The sequence below is a fragment of the Toxorhynchites rutilus genome, chromosome 2, assembly GCF_029784135.1.
Source record: "Toxorhynchites rutilus septentrionalis strain SRP chromosome 2, ASM2978413v1, whole genome shotgun sequence".
In the NCBI taxonomy this organism is placed as follows: Eukaryota; Metazoa; Arthropoda; class Insecta; order Diptera; family Culicidae; genus Toxorhynchites; species Toxorhynchites rutilus.
The window spans coordinates 250,923,491-250,938,616 of record NC_073745.1 but is presented as its reverse complement, the minus strand read 5'-3'; the positions used below and the strand labels follow the sequence as shown (position 1 = coordinate 250,938,616).

The window sequence follows — 15,126 nt, the reverse complement described above, 5'->3', positions numbered from 1 at the left end:
TTCCACATATTTTAACAGCCGACGGCAGAGGGTATCCTGAGCAACCTGAGAATCCAACCAGGATGAAGATTTATTACGAGACTTATGAGGTCATGAACCCCTAAAATATTTGAAAAAAAAATAACGATTCACGGTTTGTGGTTTACGATTTGCAATAATTTACACTTTGAGCATTGTACACTTAAAATTGATCTTTAGCATATGTTTTGGAGTCCCGATTTATTAAATTAAATAAGCCTAAGAATAACAGAGAATGTGCTTCTCTCAAATACTGGTATAGCATTTGTGTAATACGAAGGTCACTATTTATATTTCGGAAATAGGAACAAAAACAAATAGTTAAGTTGCGAATATATTTTTATTGTTTTTCAAAGTACTCGCCACGATGATCGATACACTTTTGCATGCGCTTAAACCAATTTTCAAAGCATTTATTCCATTCCGAATGAGGCCTTTTTTTGAGCGATTGTCAAATTATGTGGGATCCAACGTAAACATAATTTTCGCACAACATGAACTTCGTTCATGTAAAATCGCATATTTGCTGGTGGAACTAATGCCTCAATCTCACAATAGGTTACATGACGATCTTGCTTAATCATTTCGTGCACAGCATCGATGTTTTCTGGCACTACAGTCGATTTTGGACGACCTTCACGAAACTCGTCGGACAGCGAACTACGACCACGATTGAATTCACTATACCAGCGATACACAGTGGTTTTTGATGGAGCTTCATCGCCAAAAGTCAAATTAAGTTGATTGACGCACTCTTGTTGTGATAATCCACGTCGAAAGTCGTAAAAAATCATCGCACGAAAATGTTCACGATTCAGTTCCATTTTTTTGCCGAGACCAAACTTTCAACTAAATATAAAATAAACAAATAGCGTCCGTATGACAAAATCTTCTGAGTACGTATATCGTCAAAAATGTCAAACTTTACGATGGAACCGTCAGATGGACTCACATGACATCAGTGTTGCCAATTCCCGAAATATAAATAGTGACCCTCGTATATATGGTATAGCAATATAAGATCAATATGAGCGAGCGAAACAAGAGACACATTGCAAAAAAGCACACACGGCCCAGACCGAGAAGGATATAGATTCACGTTTATACTCTCCTTTTTACTCCTAGAAAACACTTTTCAACTTCATTTTATAATGAGGTATAATAGCATTTATGCAACACCACTGATAACTATGTGGATAGCGTGGTCGTGTAAAACAGCCTTGCATTCCAGCCGGCCTCGGTTCGATCCCCGATGACATCGTTTGGACTTTTTTTTTTGCTACAATCCCGAACTGACGTTAGTGAGATGTCTGCTCCCATACATATAAGGATTTTAATGCTTTTGATAAAGGGGCTTTTATTTGTTTATTTCACCCTTCAGCAAACGAAAAAGCATTTTTTCTGCCGAAGATGAAATGTTTTCTACCAACGTTCTAGATTTTTGGATTATTGATTTTTGTTTTTTACCGTTTTCGATTCTATATTTTCAAGCTCCTAGATTTTTTAAAAATTGGGTTTAATGGGTGTTCACATTTATTCTACATTCATGTGTTTTTTTTAATTTCTGGTTTTTTGATTCTGGATTCTTCATTAGTTGGATTACGGTTGATGATTGACGATTGAAGATTTATGACTTACGACTTGCGAAGAATGATAAACGGTTTACGATGCCTAATTACACTTTGAAATTCCTAATTTTAATTAGATCTTTATTTTTTGGATTTTATATTTCACTTTTTTTTTGTTCCGGATCTTTAAAATTTTTGTTCTTTTTTTATTTTTGATCTGAAGATTTTTGGATTTGAATTTTGACGATTGAAGATCTACGAGCCACGAATAATAATATACGATTTGCAATGCATAATTAACTCTTTGACGGCCATGGTGTTTTGGTCAAAAAGTTCTTAAAAACCTGGAGGGTACAATGGTTGATTTTTATACTAGATGGTGCCAGGAACCCATCTAGCATAAAATTTCATCCTCCTCTGCCATTTAAGGGTGAAAACTAGCCGTGTGTAGTACTGCACACGCGGCCCCAACTCAAGGTAAACGAGTGAAATATCGAGAAAAATCATTATAAAATAAATTAATTTTTTTCGAAATTACATTTTTTAAACATTATTTCAAACTCGCAAAATGTCTACTATTAAAACAATCCAAACATAAAAACATTTCGGAGCATTTCGAGCAGTGATAAATTGTAATTGGTAGAATAATACAAGCAGTGATGTCAAACTATGATATCGAAGAGGCCAGTAGAAAATGGAAAACACATTAGTTTCAACGTAAAACGTGTACTGTAATGTACACGTTTGAAACTTTTCTAAATTCTAAGTTTTTGGATTTAAAATTTTTTGGCTTTAGATTATTCAAAATTACATTTTTAAATTTTGTATTCTTGGGTTTTAGATTCTAGATTCTTAAAGTTATTTTTAGAGTTTGGATTATAAATTTGTTTTAGATTTTTCTATTATGATTGACGATTAGAGATTCACGACTCGCGAAAATTAAACGGTTCACGATGCTTAATCAGGGTTTGAATTTATAATCTCAGATTTTTTTAATTTTAGATTTAAGGTTTTTAACTTTTTGGTTTCTATAATTTTGAATTTTGTATTGTAGGGTTTCTGGTCCCAGATTCCACTACATTTTTGTTTTTTTTTTAATTTTCGGTTTTTGGATTTCATATGTTTGTGCTTTAGATGGATTTAAATTTACACGATTATACATCAACGATCTACGATGCATAATTTTGAACTTTAAATTTTTTTTTTAATTTTAGATCTTTTGATTATTAATTTTTGTTTTTCCAGTTTTTTTGGATTATTGATTTTTGTTCTTTCAGCTTTTTGGATTGTATATATTTGGATTCTAGATTTTTTGATTTTGTTTTCTTGCATTTTACTAGATTCTACATTTCCATTTTTTCGAATTTTTGATTCTCAGAATTTTGGGCTTTATAGTTTGGGATTTTTAAATTTCGTGTTTGAAATTTTTGGATTATCTATCATTGTTCATCAGGTTCGAGATTTTTAGGCTTCAAATTTTTCTATTTCAATTGGTAGTGTCTTAGATTTTTGTATTATGAAAATTTGAGATTCAATCATTCGGATATAATTTTGGATTATCGATCTTTGTTCTTCAGTTTTTTTTTTTTGATTTGTGGGCCGTAGCAAATTGACGCAAAGATCCCCGTCAATAAAAGGTTTAGGTATAAGTGCTCAAAGTCTTTCATATTTTTTTACAATATGTTACAGTTTTAAGATTTTTATTTCACATCGCATAACCTCTCTACATTTAACGTAGTTTTACGTTCAAAAATCATCATCGGACCTTGTCGGTTCCATATTGAAGAGGATACTAATGTGCCTATCTACTCGTATTGATACCTCATCCATTCTCAACTACTATCTCTACACCCAAAATTTATTTTTAGCACGAGTTTTGGCATCCCGATTTATTACAATTAAAGCAGGAAATGTGGTAATCTCTCCCATTCTGATATAGCATTTGTATAATATATATGATATAGCAATATAACAGCAATATGATCCAACGAAACAAGAGACACATTGCAAATAAGCACACATTAAATATTGTCGCATACTTTGGCCCATAACGAGAAGGATATAAATTCACGTTCATGCTCTCCTTTTTACTCTTAGCAAAAACTTTCCATTTTATACTGGGGTGCACCAGTAGCTATGTGGGTTGCGTGGTCGTGTAAAACAGCCTTGCATTCCAACCGACCATGGTTCGATCCCCGTTGACATCGTTTGGACTTTTTTTCGGGTTCAATCCCAAGCGTTCAGCCTGAGAGAAAGAGATGTCTGCTCCCACACATACAAACATTTTAAAGCTTTTGAAAAAGGTGTTTTAATTTTTTAATTTTTTTTACGAAAAAGCATTTTTTTCTGCCGAAAATGAAATGTTTTCTGCCCGCTAGTTTGGGTGTAGGATGCAAATTTGGAATCTTAACCTAATGCTTTAAAAAGATAAATTTGTACCTAAACACTAAATTTCGGATCAAGAAAATTATTTATAGAAACAATGCGATATCAGCATTTTCTTCCATTGTGTTTTTTTTATCCCATTTATTTATTTATCAGGCTCATTTGCATTTTATCTGTAACAGAGCCGGGCTTTTATCGTGTTCATGTACATATGTTTATGTTTCTATAAGTTGTAAATTACACAGTAGTAGTAGTAGCCATTTAGGCGTAAGGGTATTCCATCTGTTCTTCCATTGTTCAGCAGACCGGACAGCGGAGACAGTTGATATTGATTATTGTTGGGTTATTTATAGAACAGCAGCCCAATGTTTCTTGCAGAGCAGAGCAGTTGTATGGATGAATCGATCTTTGTTCCACCGTGGATCGGTCTCCATAGCTGATGATGGTTGCGTGGACGTAGTTATTCTATAACAACACAAAGATGGTCAATTGAGGGCCCTGAGTTTGAACTCACTATCGATCGCTTAGTAAGCGAACGCGTAACCAAGTGGCTACGAAGACACCCTTCCATTGTGTTAATTTATGTCTATTTCCAAATTTCAACAGAGAGGAAAAATGGAGAGTTGTGTTCGAGACGCAGTCGACTAATTAAAGCCGAATTCGTCCCGTTGCTCGAACGTTTTCGCTCGCGACCCAGATTTAGGTTTTCAATTGGAACCCCCTATGTGTTCCCAAAAGACCCAATCCTACGTCACAAAATTGATTGATTATTAACTATCTTTCTCTTCAATTTCTTTCCTTACAGAGAAAACTATCCTCGTGTGCTGGAACACATCATTCACACGCAGCCGTTTGTGTTGAGCCAAGACTACAAGGAGATTCTGGTCACGCTCGACATCGTCTCCAACGATCCAGGTTAGTAAAACTTACCTTTCTTCAACCATTCGCGAGGATCAACTAGTTGCATCGATCCTGGCGCGATCGCGAGTCTGTCGCCTGAATCGCTGCGATCACTGCGAATTTCCGAAACGAGCGGACCTTACTGTGTAGCACAAAGTATAAAACGGTGTTGACATTTGCGATGGTGTGCTATCGAGAGACCGTGTGAAATTCAGAACGCTATTTTTTGATTTGCCGGGTCCTGCCTCCTCCGATGGGAAATATTCATTGATGCGAATTTGCTACGCAGTTATTTTCTGGTGGCCAGAAGAGCAACGAGCAACGAAAGAAAAAAAACACGGGCGACGACAACAGCGGCCATGACGGCGATTCAAACAATAACAAACAGAGCTCACGGTGGTTCGCTTTTCGGCAGCAGAGAGACAGCGGTAGAAAAAAACACGAACGATGAGAAAATAAAGAACAGCCGTAATGCGAAGATCCATGGCCGAATTCGCAAACCGTCGACGGTCTTTGAACCCCGTCGTGAACTTCTGCTTCGTTTTCTTCGCCACACTCTCGGGCTTCGGGAGCGTGTGTGCGATCGAAATTTTTGTTTACGTTTTTTTCTCTGCTCTGTCGGCTCACCCGTCTCGGGGTCCGAGAAGGTATTAATCTGTTTGGCGAACGGCGCACAAAACCCAGGATAGTATAAGGCCAACGATTATGTCGTGCAGCAACAATTTTTTTCACCGTTCAAATTTTGCGCGAATTTCTTCTTCGTGTTTTTTTGGGTGTTTTGCCCGTGTGCAATTGGATGAAAATAACGAAGCATAAACGGTTGCGCTTCCTTAGTGCTGAGCTTTTTTTTTTGGGAACATCCAAGATCTACCCTATTCTCGGATGTCGTCACAATCATATGATCGTGAATTTAGCGCGGGCACACACACGCACATCCTACGACAACGATGTGTTCCTTCGGAAGAACAATTTGGCAAAAACACATTTCATGAGAAGCACACACACACGCGCACACATTCTGTTGACGTCATGGCCCTGGTGGTGGCGCTGTGATTTATGGACCAGTTTATATTTTGACTATAGCGATTTCCGGTGAAGTCGTTATCGGTGTGGCGGCGGCAAAAGCAGCTGCGGCATAAGTTCTTTTATAAAATCTGACCCTAGCGGTCTTCGATTTCGGTTGTATGTGTGTGTGCGCGTGTCCACCAATATTCAACCAAAAATGCCAATGCCTATGTATCCAAGAAAGATTTAACTTTGTCACAATGAAATTTATCTGCCCCGCACCGGTGAATTCTCAATGAATTCCTAATCCGTTAATTGGCTCCGCTGCCTCCAAAGCCCAATACTCCCACAAGCCAACACGTATCCGACAACAAATCATTGCGACCAAATTAATTACATCCGGCGGGAGCGCGCGAGCAATACGAAAAGAAAGTATTGCTCTTTTCCCGTCGGCGGCAGCTTCATTTCGGAAACATCTGCTTAATAGCAATAGAGGAGAGACACACAAATAGAGCAAAATCGGAAATCTTCCCATGGCGATGCAGCACGTAACTGCGCTGTGCAACAATTTCCCATCGGAAGCTGCGGATCTGTGTCGCTCCCGCTCGCTTTGTGACCGGATTCTCACACATCCGAAAACGCAACAATCAAACCGGATTTATTATATTATAACAGTTACATGCTATCCGGCCGGCATCATCAGAACAGGGTGGGCGAACGGAATTCTCTCAGCCTCAGTTCGGATCTCTCGTGCAGAATTCTCACCCAGAACGTCATCATGACATTCACAACGTCGATGGCAGTGTTTGCTTCGTTGCCATCGCCGACACAAAATAATGTTAATGTTTATGAGTTCGGTACCTTTCTGAGATGGCGCAAATCTCATGTATGAAACTTATTTCCGAATGATACAGCAATTCCGTCGAACCCTCGCATCTAGGTGTAAACCATCGACCTCCACACGGATGCATCGCCTTCCCCTTTGCGAAGCATTTTAAAATAGATTTCCATACAAAAAAAAACAATAAATAAACATATAAGCCGGGTGGCGGTGGCGGAGTTGAAGATAGATGGACGCATCCGTTGGAAAGGAAGATATTAGGGACACACCGCTTCGCGCTTTACAGGTCTTTAACAACGGGATCGGAGGTTGCAGCCATGAAAAATTTCCCAAACCACTAGGGGTCGGGGGGCTTGATAAGACAGACGGCTCAGGGAATCAATGGAAACTGGAAAACTGTCAAAATTAGAATGGTCCCACTAAATAAAACAATGAAGACGAGAGTGATGGGGTTACCCAAAATAGATTTTCATCACCCTCTATCTTAAGTATACGCATGGGAGTAGTGATTTCCGGTAATTCCCAGCATATCTCTCTATGAGTGGAAAGAGGGCTCTTGGAAATTTTATGGTAGGAGCTGTGTTTTTCGAATATTTAAAACTCGGGGTTCTGGATTCGATGGTTGAAATGATTTCGGTCATAAAATTTGATATTTCTAAAATTTTGATATCGAGGATACGCTCGAAAGATTGTGAGGAACATAATTGTCAGCCAGCTATTGCTCGAAAACAGAGAATTCATCATTTATAACATGTTTTTCAGCTCAGTGAGCGAGAAATCAGCCGTAAAAGCATCCAATTTGCTTTTGAATATTGGCAAAGAGGACAACGTTTTGTTCACGGTTTCTATTGCTATCGATTACAGTTTCTGCATCAAACCATCTTCACAATTTATATACCAAGGCTCTGACCGAACGCCAGTGTCAGAAAAGGTCTGTGAAATTTCGTTCAGACAATTGAATGTATGCAAGATGCATCATATGCTCTGGAAGACTATTTGAAGCTGATTTAAATGAGAACAATATTAGCAACTGGCAACTGCAACTGGTTGAATCATGATTCGTTCTTCCCCTCACGAGAAAAATACACAAGTCGACTATATGTCGAAATTGTTGTCATTATTGCTGATGCACGCATTGTACTTAGTATGCATCGCGAGTGTTTTTCTTTCTCTTCGTAAAATATAGGCTGAAAACTCCAGAGTTTATCGCCTCCGTCCATGAAAAAGATCACACAGACGTAGAGTATCAGAACCAACCTGCCAACGATGCGGACTTTTTCACAGTTGACACACACTTTTGGCAATTCTTTCTGAAAAACAACAACAATGGGTGCGCGTGTGATGCAAAAACATACAAACCTCCTCCACCAGCCAGTATAAGAACAGACGCGGTGTATCATATCATCGAGCATCAACATTGTTGACTGTTCGCTGGCTGGAAAGAGACAGTGAGATGGAAGTCGCGAATGATTTCTGGATACCCACATAAGTAGTCCATATAGCTTACATTGCAATATTTCCTCTCATTACAGGGTCCGTAGAGCAATCACTACATTTGTGTTTCGAGCGAGCGATTTACGCGTGCCCGATTTGCAGTGGTTTATGAAAAAATTGTGCCTCGCTGCTGCTTTGACAGCACGGGTTGAAGAACACCGAAATGCACAGAACAAATGTTTGTGACAATGTATATGCTCACTATTTTCGTCAATTCAAATCATTCATAGACTAGAATGCAAATGAATTAAATTCGTTCGGAGCCAAAATAGTCATTAACTGGCTGAAAGACTGAAAGACAAACTCCTACGTCAAAAAAACATGATGCAGACTCGTGAGATTGCTGAGGGATTGTTTTTTTTTAGTTCTACTTTCCAGATGATTGATAATCTCGGCATTATAGAAAAATCATTTCTGATTTCCATCTGTTTATTCAAATAAAGAAAAATAGAATGTTTTGAAATGAAGTAATTGTCTAGCATTGTCTAAATGAAAATTCTACGTTATGATTGATCCACCGACACGAGCAATATGTGTTTCACCGGCCGTGTCGTCTAAAACGAACACCTTATGGTGAGGCATAATTCTCCGGGTGAGGGTATAAAAGATGTTATTTGTAATTTCTATTCCAGCATTGCTCTAGCCGGCGTGCAGATATGTTGATGCGGAGAGTTAATTCGACAATTTTCGAATTGCCTATTTGTTGTTTTGTCGCTGTGTGAATCGTTCACGCTGCTTGTACAGCATCTGCAAACTATGAATAGGGGAAGTAACAGCGGTTGAGAGTGTAAAAAATGTATTTTGTCTATTCTGCTCCACTATTGCTCTAGCCAGCGAGTAGTGAACAACATTTTTACGGGATGAGAATTTATTTTGAATTTTTCAAATGGGGTTTTGAAAGGCAACGAGAGGAGTTGTGCCAAAGTTGTATGGTAGCATTTCACTTTAAAACAATATCCGCAGTAACTAACATGGGGATTGGATGACAATATTTCGTTATCTTTCGCCGTATCTTGGCAAGTTTAGAAAGGTAATGAAAGCTTAAGTATACTTTTTAATGGCTAAAAGACAGCTGATTTAAATATGACCTACAGCATTGTAAAAATGTATCTTAAGAAAATGGCACCCAACAAAATTGGCAAAATTGCAACAAACAGTTTTATATGTGATTCATACTGCTAAAATCATCATGTAAATGAATCTCCCGTCACATCTAGGGATTACATTACCGTGCCAAAATTTCAATAACCGGTTATTCGGTAATGAAAATTTCATTACCGGTAAAACCGGTAAAAACAATACTTTAAAATGAACAATTTTCTTCATTTATAATGATTAGTTTACGAGAAAACATTTTGCAAATTTTTGCTACTGAGTTTGTTGGTTTAAGTAATACTTAAAGGCACAAATAATGTCAATTTTCTCGTCTTCTAATCCAGATCGGATATCATTACCAAATTTCCAGAAGCGGAAAACGCACATTCTTTGACGCCCACAGAACGAAAACTCTTATCGGAGCGTTTTCATCAATCCGTTCCTGAAAGCAGCTTTCATGCAACTGTCCCGAAATTTCTGATGGTTGCTCCGGTAGCTTTTCCAGCATAAATTGCAATCCAACGTCAACTTCATAAATGGTGCAGTTCTTCCGACATAGCAGTTCAATAGCGACCAGAATAGGTTCGAGGGCATCTACCAATTCCTTTATCGCTGTCAGTTCTTCATCGCTGAAGCTTATCCTGTGCTTCGTTTCGGGCAACGGGCAACGATTTTTAAACTGGAGTTCGGAGATCGTAGAATCGGCGTAACATTGCCAGTTTTGTTTTTCCGATCTTATTTTGATTCTCGAGTAATAATTCAAAGCGGCATAAAGGTAAATTTTCTTTATGGTGTATACATGAAATTTACCGAAATTACCGGTTATTGATTGTAAAATTACCGGTAATTCGGTAATGAAAAATGATCCGGTGTTACCGGTAAAACCGGTTAACAATGCCTAGTCACATCTTGGTGTTAAAATACAACGATAATTTATACTGAATTATAACAACGAAAATACAACGATTATTTATACTGAATTCAAAGATGTTTTTTTTTTGTAAATGAGTGTGAGTTCAGGTTGTCTTTTCAGAGTAATTCCCGTGGCATTCCTTCGTTTTTGTTCCGGTGTGATTCCCGTACTCATTTTCCCTGTGTTTGAATGTTACGAATCGTATGCGAATGCAATAATTATGAAGAAACATTGCCAATTGTTAGCTACAACTAAGCATCTAATCTATATAAATAAAAATGAATCGCCATATGTGTTGCTAAGAGCAAAATTCGGGAACGGATTTTTTGTTTTATTGTGTTGTGCTCGTTTCTACCGATAGACCAATGTTATGGCGAGAAAAATAGGAAAATTTTAAAAAAAGAATGGAAAATTCGCAAAATTGATTTCTCAGTGACAGTGACAGTGACTTTGCGATCGTGCGTCGCCAGTCAGCTGGTATGTTATATTTTATATCTTTATATATCGGAGGCTTTTGAGAACTTCAAGTGGCTGCTAACATGGATGGTGTTTATCTGGTTACCTCCGCACTACAAAAACGGGATTCATCGTGATGAAAGTCACCGGATAGGAAGAAGCCACATGGTACCACATCAAATGAATGGGACAGTTTGTACATGATACATTATGAAACGATGCTTCATAGTCATGGAGAATCCTATGTTTTTTTCGTCAAAAATCGAATATTTTTTTGTCTTAATGGTATGTCGAGCTATCGTTAATAATTTTTGGTTTCCATCGATCTTTCGGTGAGTCTTCGAAATGGATTGAATGGTCATCAGAATGAGCCAAGAACTTCAAGACCACATTGATTCGAAGCATACTGCATGCGAAACATACACTTGTGCTTCCAATGAACTGCCTCATTTAAAGTTTATCAATGCCCTTTATTTATTTCCGCATACAGACTATTGTACAAATGCTTGCTATACTTCATATACCTATATAGGGTAGATAGAATGCTAAGAAGTCGGAATATGCGGCTTTGAAAATGCAACAGTTACTGTTTTGAATAAGTATTACTAGTGCTTATATTGGATACCATAGAACCTGACGTTGTTTAGCCTTTGTATGTAAAGAAACAAGTCATTCATCCAGTTGCTATTTGACAGAAAACCAGAAAAATAATAGTTCTATATACATCTCAAAACTCTTTATGGGGATTAGGAGTTTCAACAGGTATGTTTGTTATTTGGATTTACGGGACATTGTTCGGAATGAGAAGTAAATGTAATAGGAAGATTCTTTGATGAGACTACTCAAGCTGTGATGCTCCGCAACACTTGTTTCTCGTGTGCACCATTCTTGATACAGATAAATGATTTTTTTTCATCCCGTTTGTTTATTTAGGCTCATTAGCATTTTAGCTGCAACAGAGCGGAATTTTAATTGTGTACATTTCACATGTTTATCATATCTATAAATAGCATATCACACAGCTGCCATTTTTCGGCGTAAGAGTAGTCATTCTGTTCTTCCATTATCCAGTTAGACCACCGGACAGCGGAGACAGTTGATATAATCATTGTTGTGTTATTAATAGAACAGCAGCCCGATGTTTCTTGCAGAGCAGAGCAGTTGCACGGATGAATCGATCTTCATTCGACCGTGGATCGATCTCCATCGCTGATGATTGTTACGTGGACGTAGTTATTCTGTAACAACACAAAGATGGTCAATGACGGCCCTGAGTTTTGAACTCACGATCGATCGCTTACTAAGCGAACGCGCAACCAATGTGGCTACGAAGACCCCCCAGATAAATGAGTTTGAAAAAGTCGCATTCTAATCATCGCTTGTAGTCTTGTAGTTTTGTCCTAATGTTTGTAAACATTATACGGTAGCACTAAATGCGCATATAAAGCTTCCATTGATGCTAGTTTCCATCTACATTCAAATTCATATTGGGATAACAAGCATTACAAAGCTGATATACTGCTAGATGGCACGAGAAGTGCGGAATTAGTGCTATAATAAGTTGATGCTTATGCTTACTGGGGTCGAATCTTAACATTATAGAGAACACTGACACTAACAGTATCAACCAATTTTCCTCAGTTGTTCCGTGCGTAATCTGTCCAGAAACAGCTTTCCCATCGCATCTTGTGACACATTACTCAAACCGTAAACAATGCAGAGCCTCACCAGGTCCACCCTCCTCAATCTTCGTTCAACCATCCACAATTTTCCCCCATCCACATATCGAGGAGAGAGAAAAACACTTTGGCGGTGACAATCAATGACATTTTCCCGGCTTTATTTATTTTGGATACACAATAAATTGGGGACAACAGGCGCAGTAGAACTATTTTTACCACACCGAGACACGGGGCACCACCGAAGAAGATAGGATGAAATTTCCTGAAGGCTTGCTCTCACACGCCGAGGTTTGCTGGTGACTGGTGACTGGTGACTTGCTGCCACGCGCGTGCCGCTTCTCAGTCTTCCCTAAGCGGTTTGGAGGACGGGAGAAGAAGATGGTCGGCTAAAAATAGAGCTGGGCCCCGTGGTTTACGGTGTAGTTGACAGCCGGTGGAAGTGCGCCCGCCACCGGCGCTGCTGCTCTCCCTTTCTGCTATGGTACATCAACCGCAAAAGACCAATCCAGCAGCAGCACCAACAGCAACAGCATCAGGAGTGCTATTCTTGGAAGATTTGAGGGAAAAAGTGTGACATTGTTGCGCTACTTCCTGATGCAGACGCGCTCCTTTTTCGATCTGTTTTCGCTTCCCGTCTCGGTTGCTGCCATCATAAACATTTGGACACACGATGACGACGACGACGACGATTCTGTAGCGATGGCCTCCCTCGAAGATACGCTTGGGGAATTACTCGTGGCATTGTATTGGCAAGTGTTGGAAAGCGCGGGCGCGCGGAAAGTACACCGTGAACCAATAGTGAAACTTGGAACACAACACGACGAGCAATTGACCGATCTATACGGGCAGGCGGCGGCGGATCGGATGCTGCTTGCTGCTGCTGGCTTCTGTTTGTCACATACAGCTGAAAATAAAAACGGGGCAGAGTGCGGCGGTGATTGTTATGTTTATAAACGGAACACAGTTAGTGCGACGTACACTACATTTTTTTTCGGAACGATACCATCGGGCCCCGATTCGTTGATGATGATGCTGATGATGCGAAGTGGCTGGGTGCTGCAGTGACGTAAAACTAGAAATAAACAATTTCAAGAACAACTTCCTTCCGCTTTCGGCGGGATACGACTGGAACATATATTTTTAGCTGATGCAATTAGTTGCACATATGTGTATGAGGCATTTGTGTCCGCAGGAGAGGAACGAAGATTTGCAGACAGCACTTGGGTTGCTTTCGAGGACATAATTTACATTGTCTGAGCAGTTATTATTACGATCACCATTGAATTATAAACAGTATTTACACAGAATGTTTCAGCTTCGACTTCATTTTTGACATTACCGTTTTGAAAAAATCAGTTTCCTTGTTTTCAAAATGCTTTTTTCAGTCAAAATATTGAGCCCCGCATCGTTATTGTTGCGATTTCCGTTCGGCCCGCATCAAGATTGCGAGAGAGCACTCATCGGGAAACGCTTGCACAATATCAGTGTCAGTCTCAGCCCAGATATTGATTTGATAAAAGGAACATTGTCGGAAATTCGCCTAAAAGTAGTCACATATGGTAACATATCCAAAAAACAAACCATGTTTTATCTATTTGCTCACTTTGTAACTGTCTGTCCCAGGGTCGGTGTCACTCTCCTAACAAAAAGTCCATTGTCAGTCCATAGGGACCGACGCTGACCACGCGAAAAGTTCAGTGTCGGTTTCACGGGACCGACGCGGGGCTCAATGTTTCACTAATAAAATTCACTAATTGACAACCAACAACCGAAAAACCAAAAAATTTAAACTGCTGCATTTCGAGTTGCAACTTATTCACGCCGGCTCAATATATTGCTTCTCTCTTTTCATGCACAATGAAGAAAATATCCCTCCTCTTTCGTGCGCGCTCTTTTTGGTTTCGGTTCGTTCCATTCTTCACACTAACGCGATGTTTTCAATCGTCATTTTCAGAGCGACTCGAAATATTCATTTATTCGTTTCCAGCAGGTTCGAGCATGAACACTTCGTTGTTGTAATTGAATCGTATTCAGCGAGACAAATGACGCCGGTTGTGTAGCGGTAAGCGTAACTGCTATGCTCTCCAATGCCTCTGATAGTGCCAACTTTCTGTGGAAGATTGTCCGGGACAATCCATTGAAATTGATTTCGAGAATGGCAAGCTCTTACTCCAACTATCCTTTTTTTTTCATTTTTGTAAATTAAAATTTTGCTAATTTTCTAAAAGTCACTCATTCAGTGCGATGCGTTCGATGAATACACCATCTTTTTCATAGGTTTTGCTTTCAGAATGGATTGAATTTACTTGTCGTCATTGATTTGTATTCATATCATTCAACTAAATTGAACAATATTGTTTCTTCCAAATAAGGCCAAGACCAACACACGATGAATGCGACGTAAATGTAAAACTACGCATTTTTTATTCATTACACCTCTTTATCACTTTAACATTATCTTAGAAAAAAAAATAATTGATTCGTCGATAGAAATTGTTGAAGGTCCATATGAGTGGTTTTAATAAAGGTTGTTGTCTACTCGCTGGCTAGAGTGATAATCGAAAAGAAATGATAATTAAGTGCATTGCGCTGGATTGGAGCGGCTTTTAATTAGAAGAAATTCATTGGCGTCTATAACAATGGGGTAGAATTGAAAATGAATGACATCTTATATACTCTCGCCCGATACAATTTTTCATTGAGTCCAATCGATACAGCGTTGATGCTATTCAAGCGGATTGAGTAACAAAAAGCCAATTGGAAAATTTT

At 38.9% G+C, this 15,126-nt stretch overlaps 1 protein-coding gene across 3 annotated transcripts in view; it reads left to right on the top strand.

The window, feature by feature from the left end:
• LOC129771567 (serine/threonine-protein phosphatase 4 regulatory subunit 1-like) overlaps window positions 1–15,126 on the top strand; it is a 464,751-nt gene that overhangs the window by 331,192 nt on the left and 118,433 nt on the right. For all 3 annotated transcript variants that reach the window (XM_055775336.1, XM_055775335.1, XM_055775334.1), the window contains one exon: window positions 4,777–4,886. In XM_055775336.1, coding sequence (XP_055631311.1) covers window positions 4,777–4,886 — 110 coding nt within the window. The remainder of the gene's footprint in view (window positions 1–4,776; window positions 4,887–15,126) is intronic.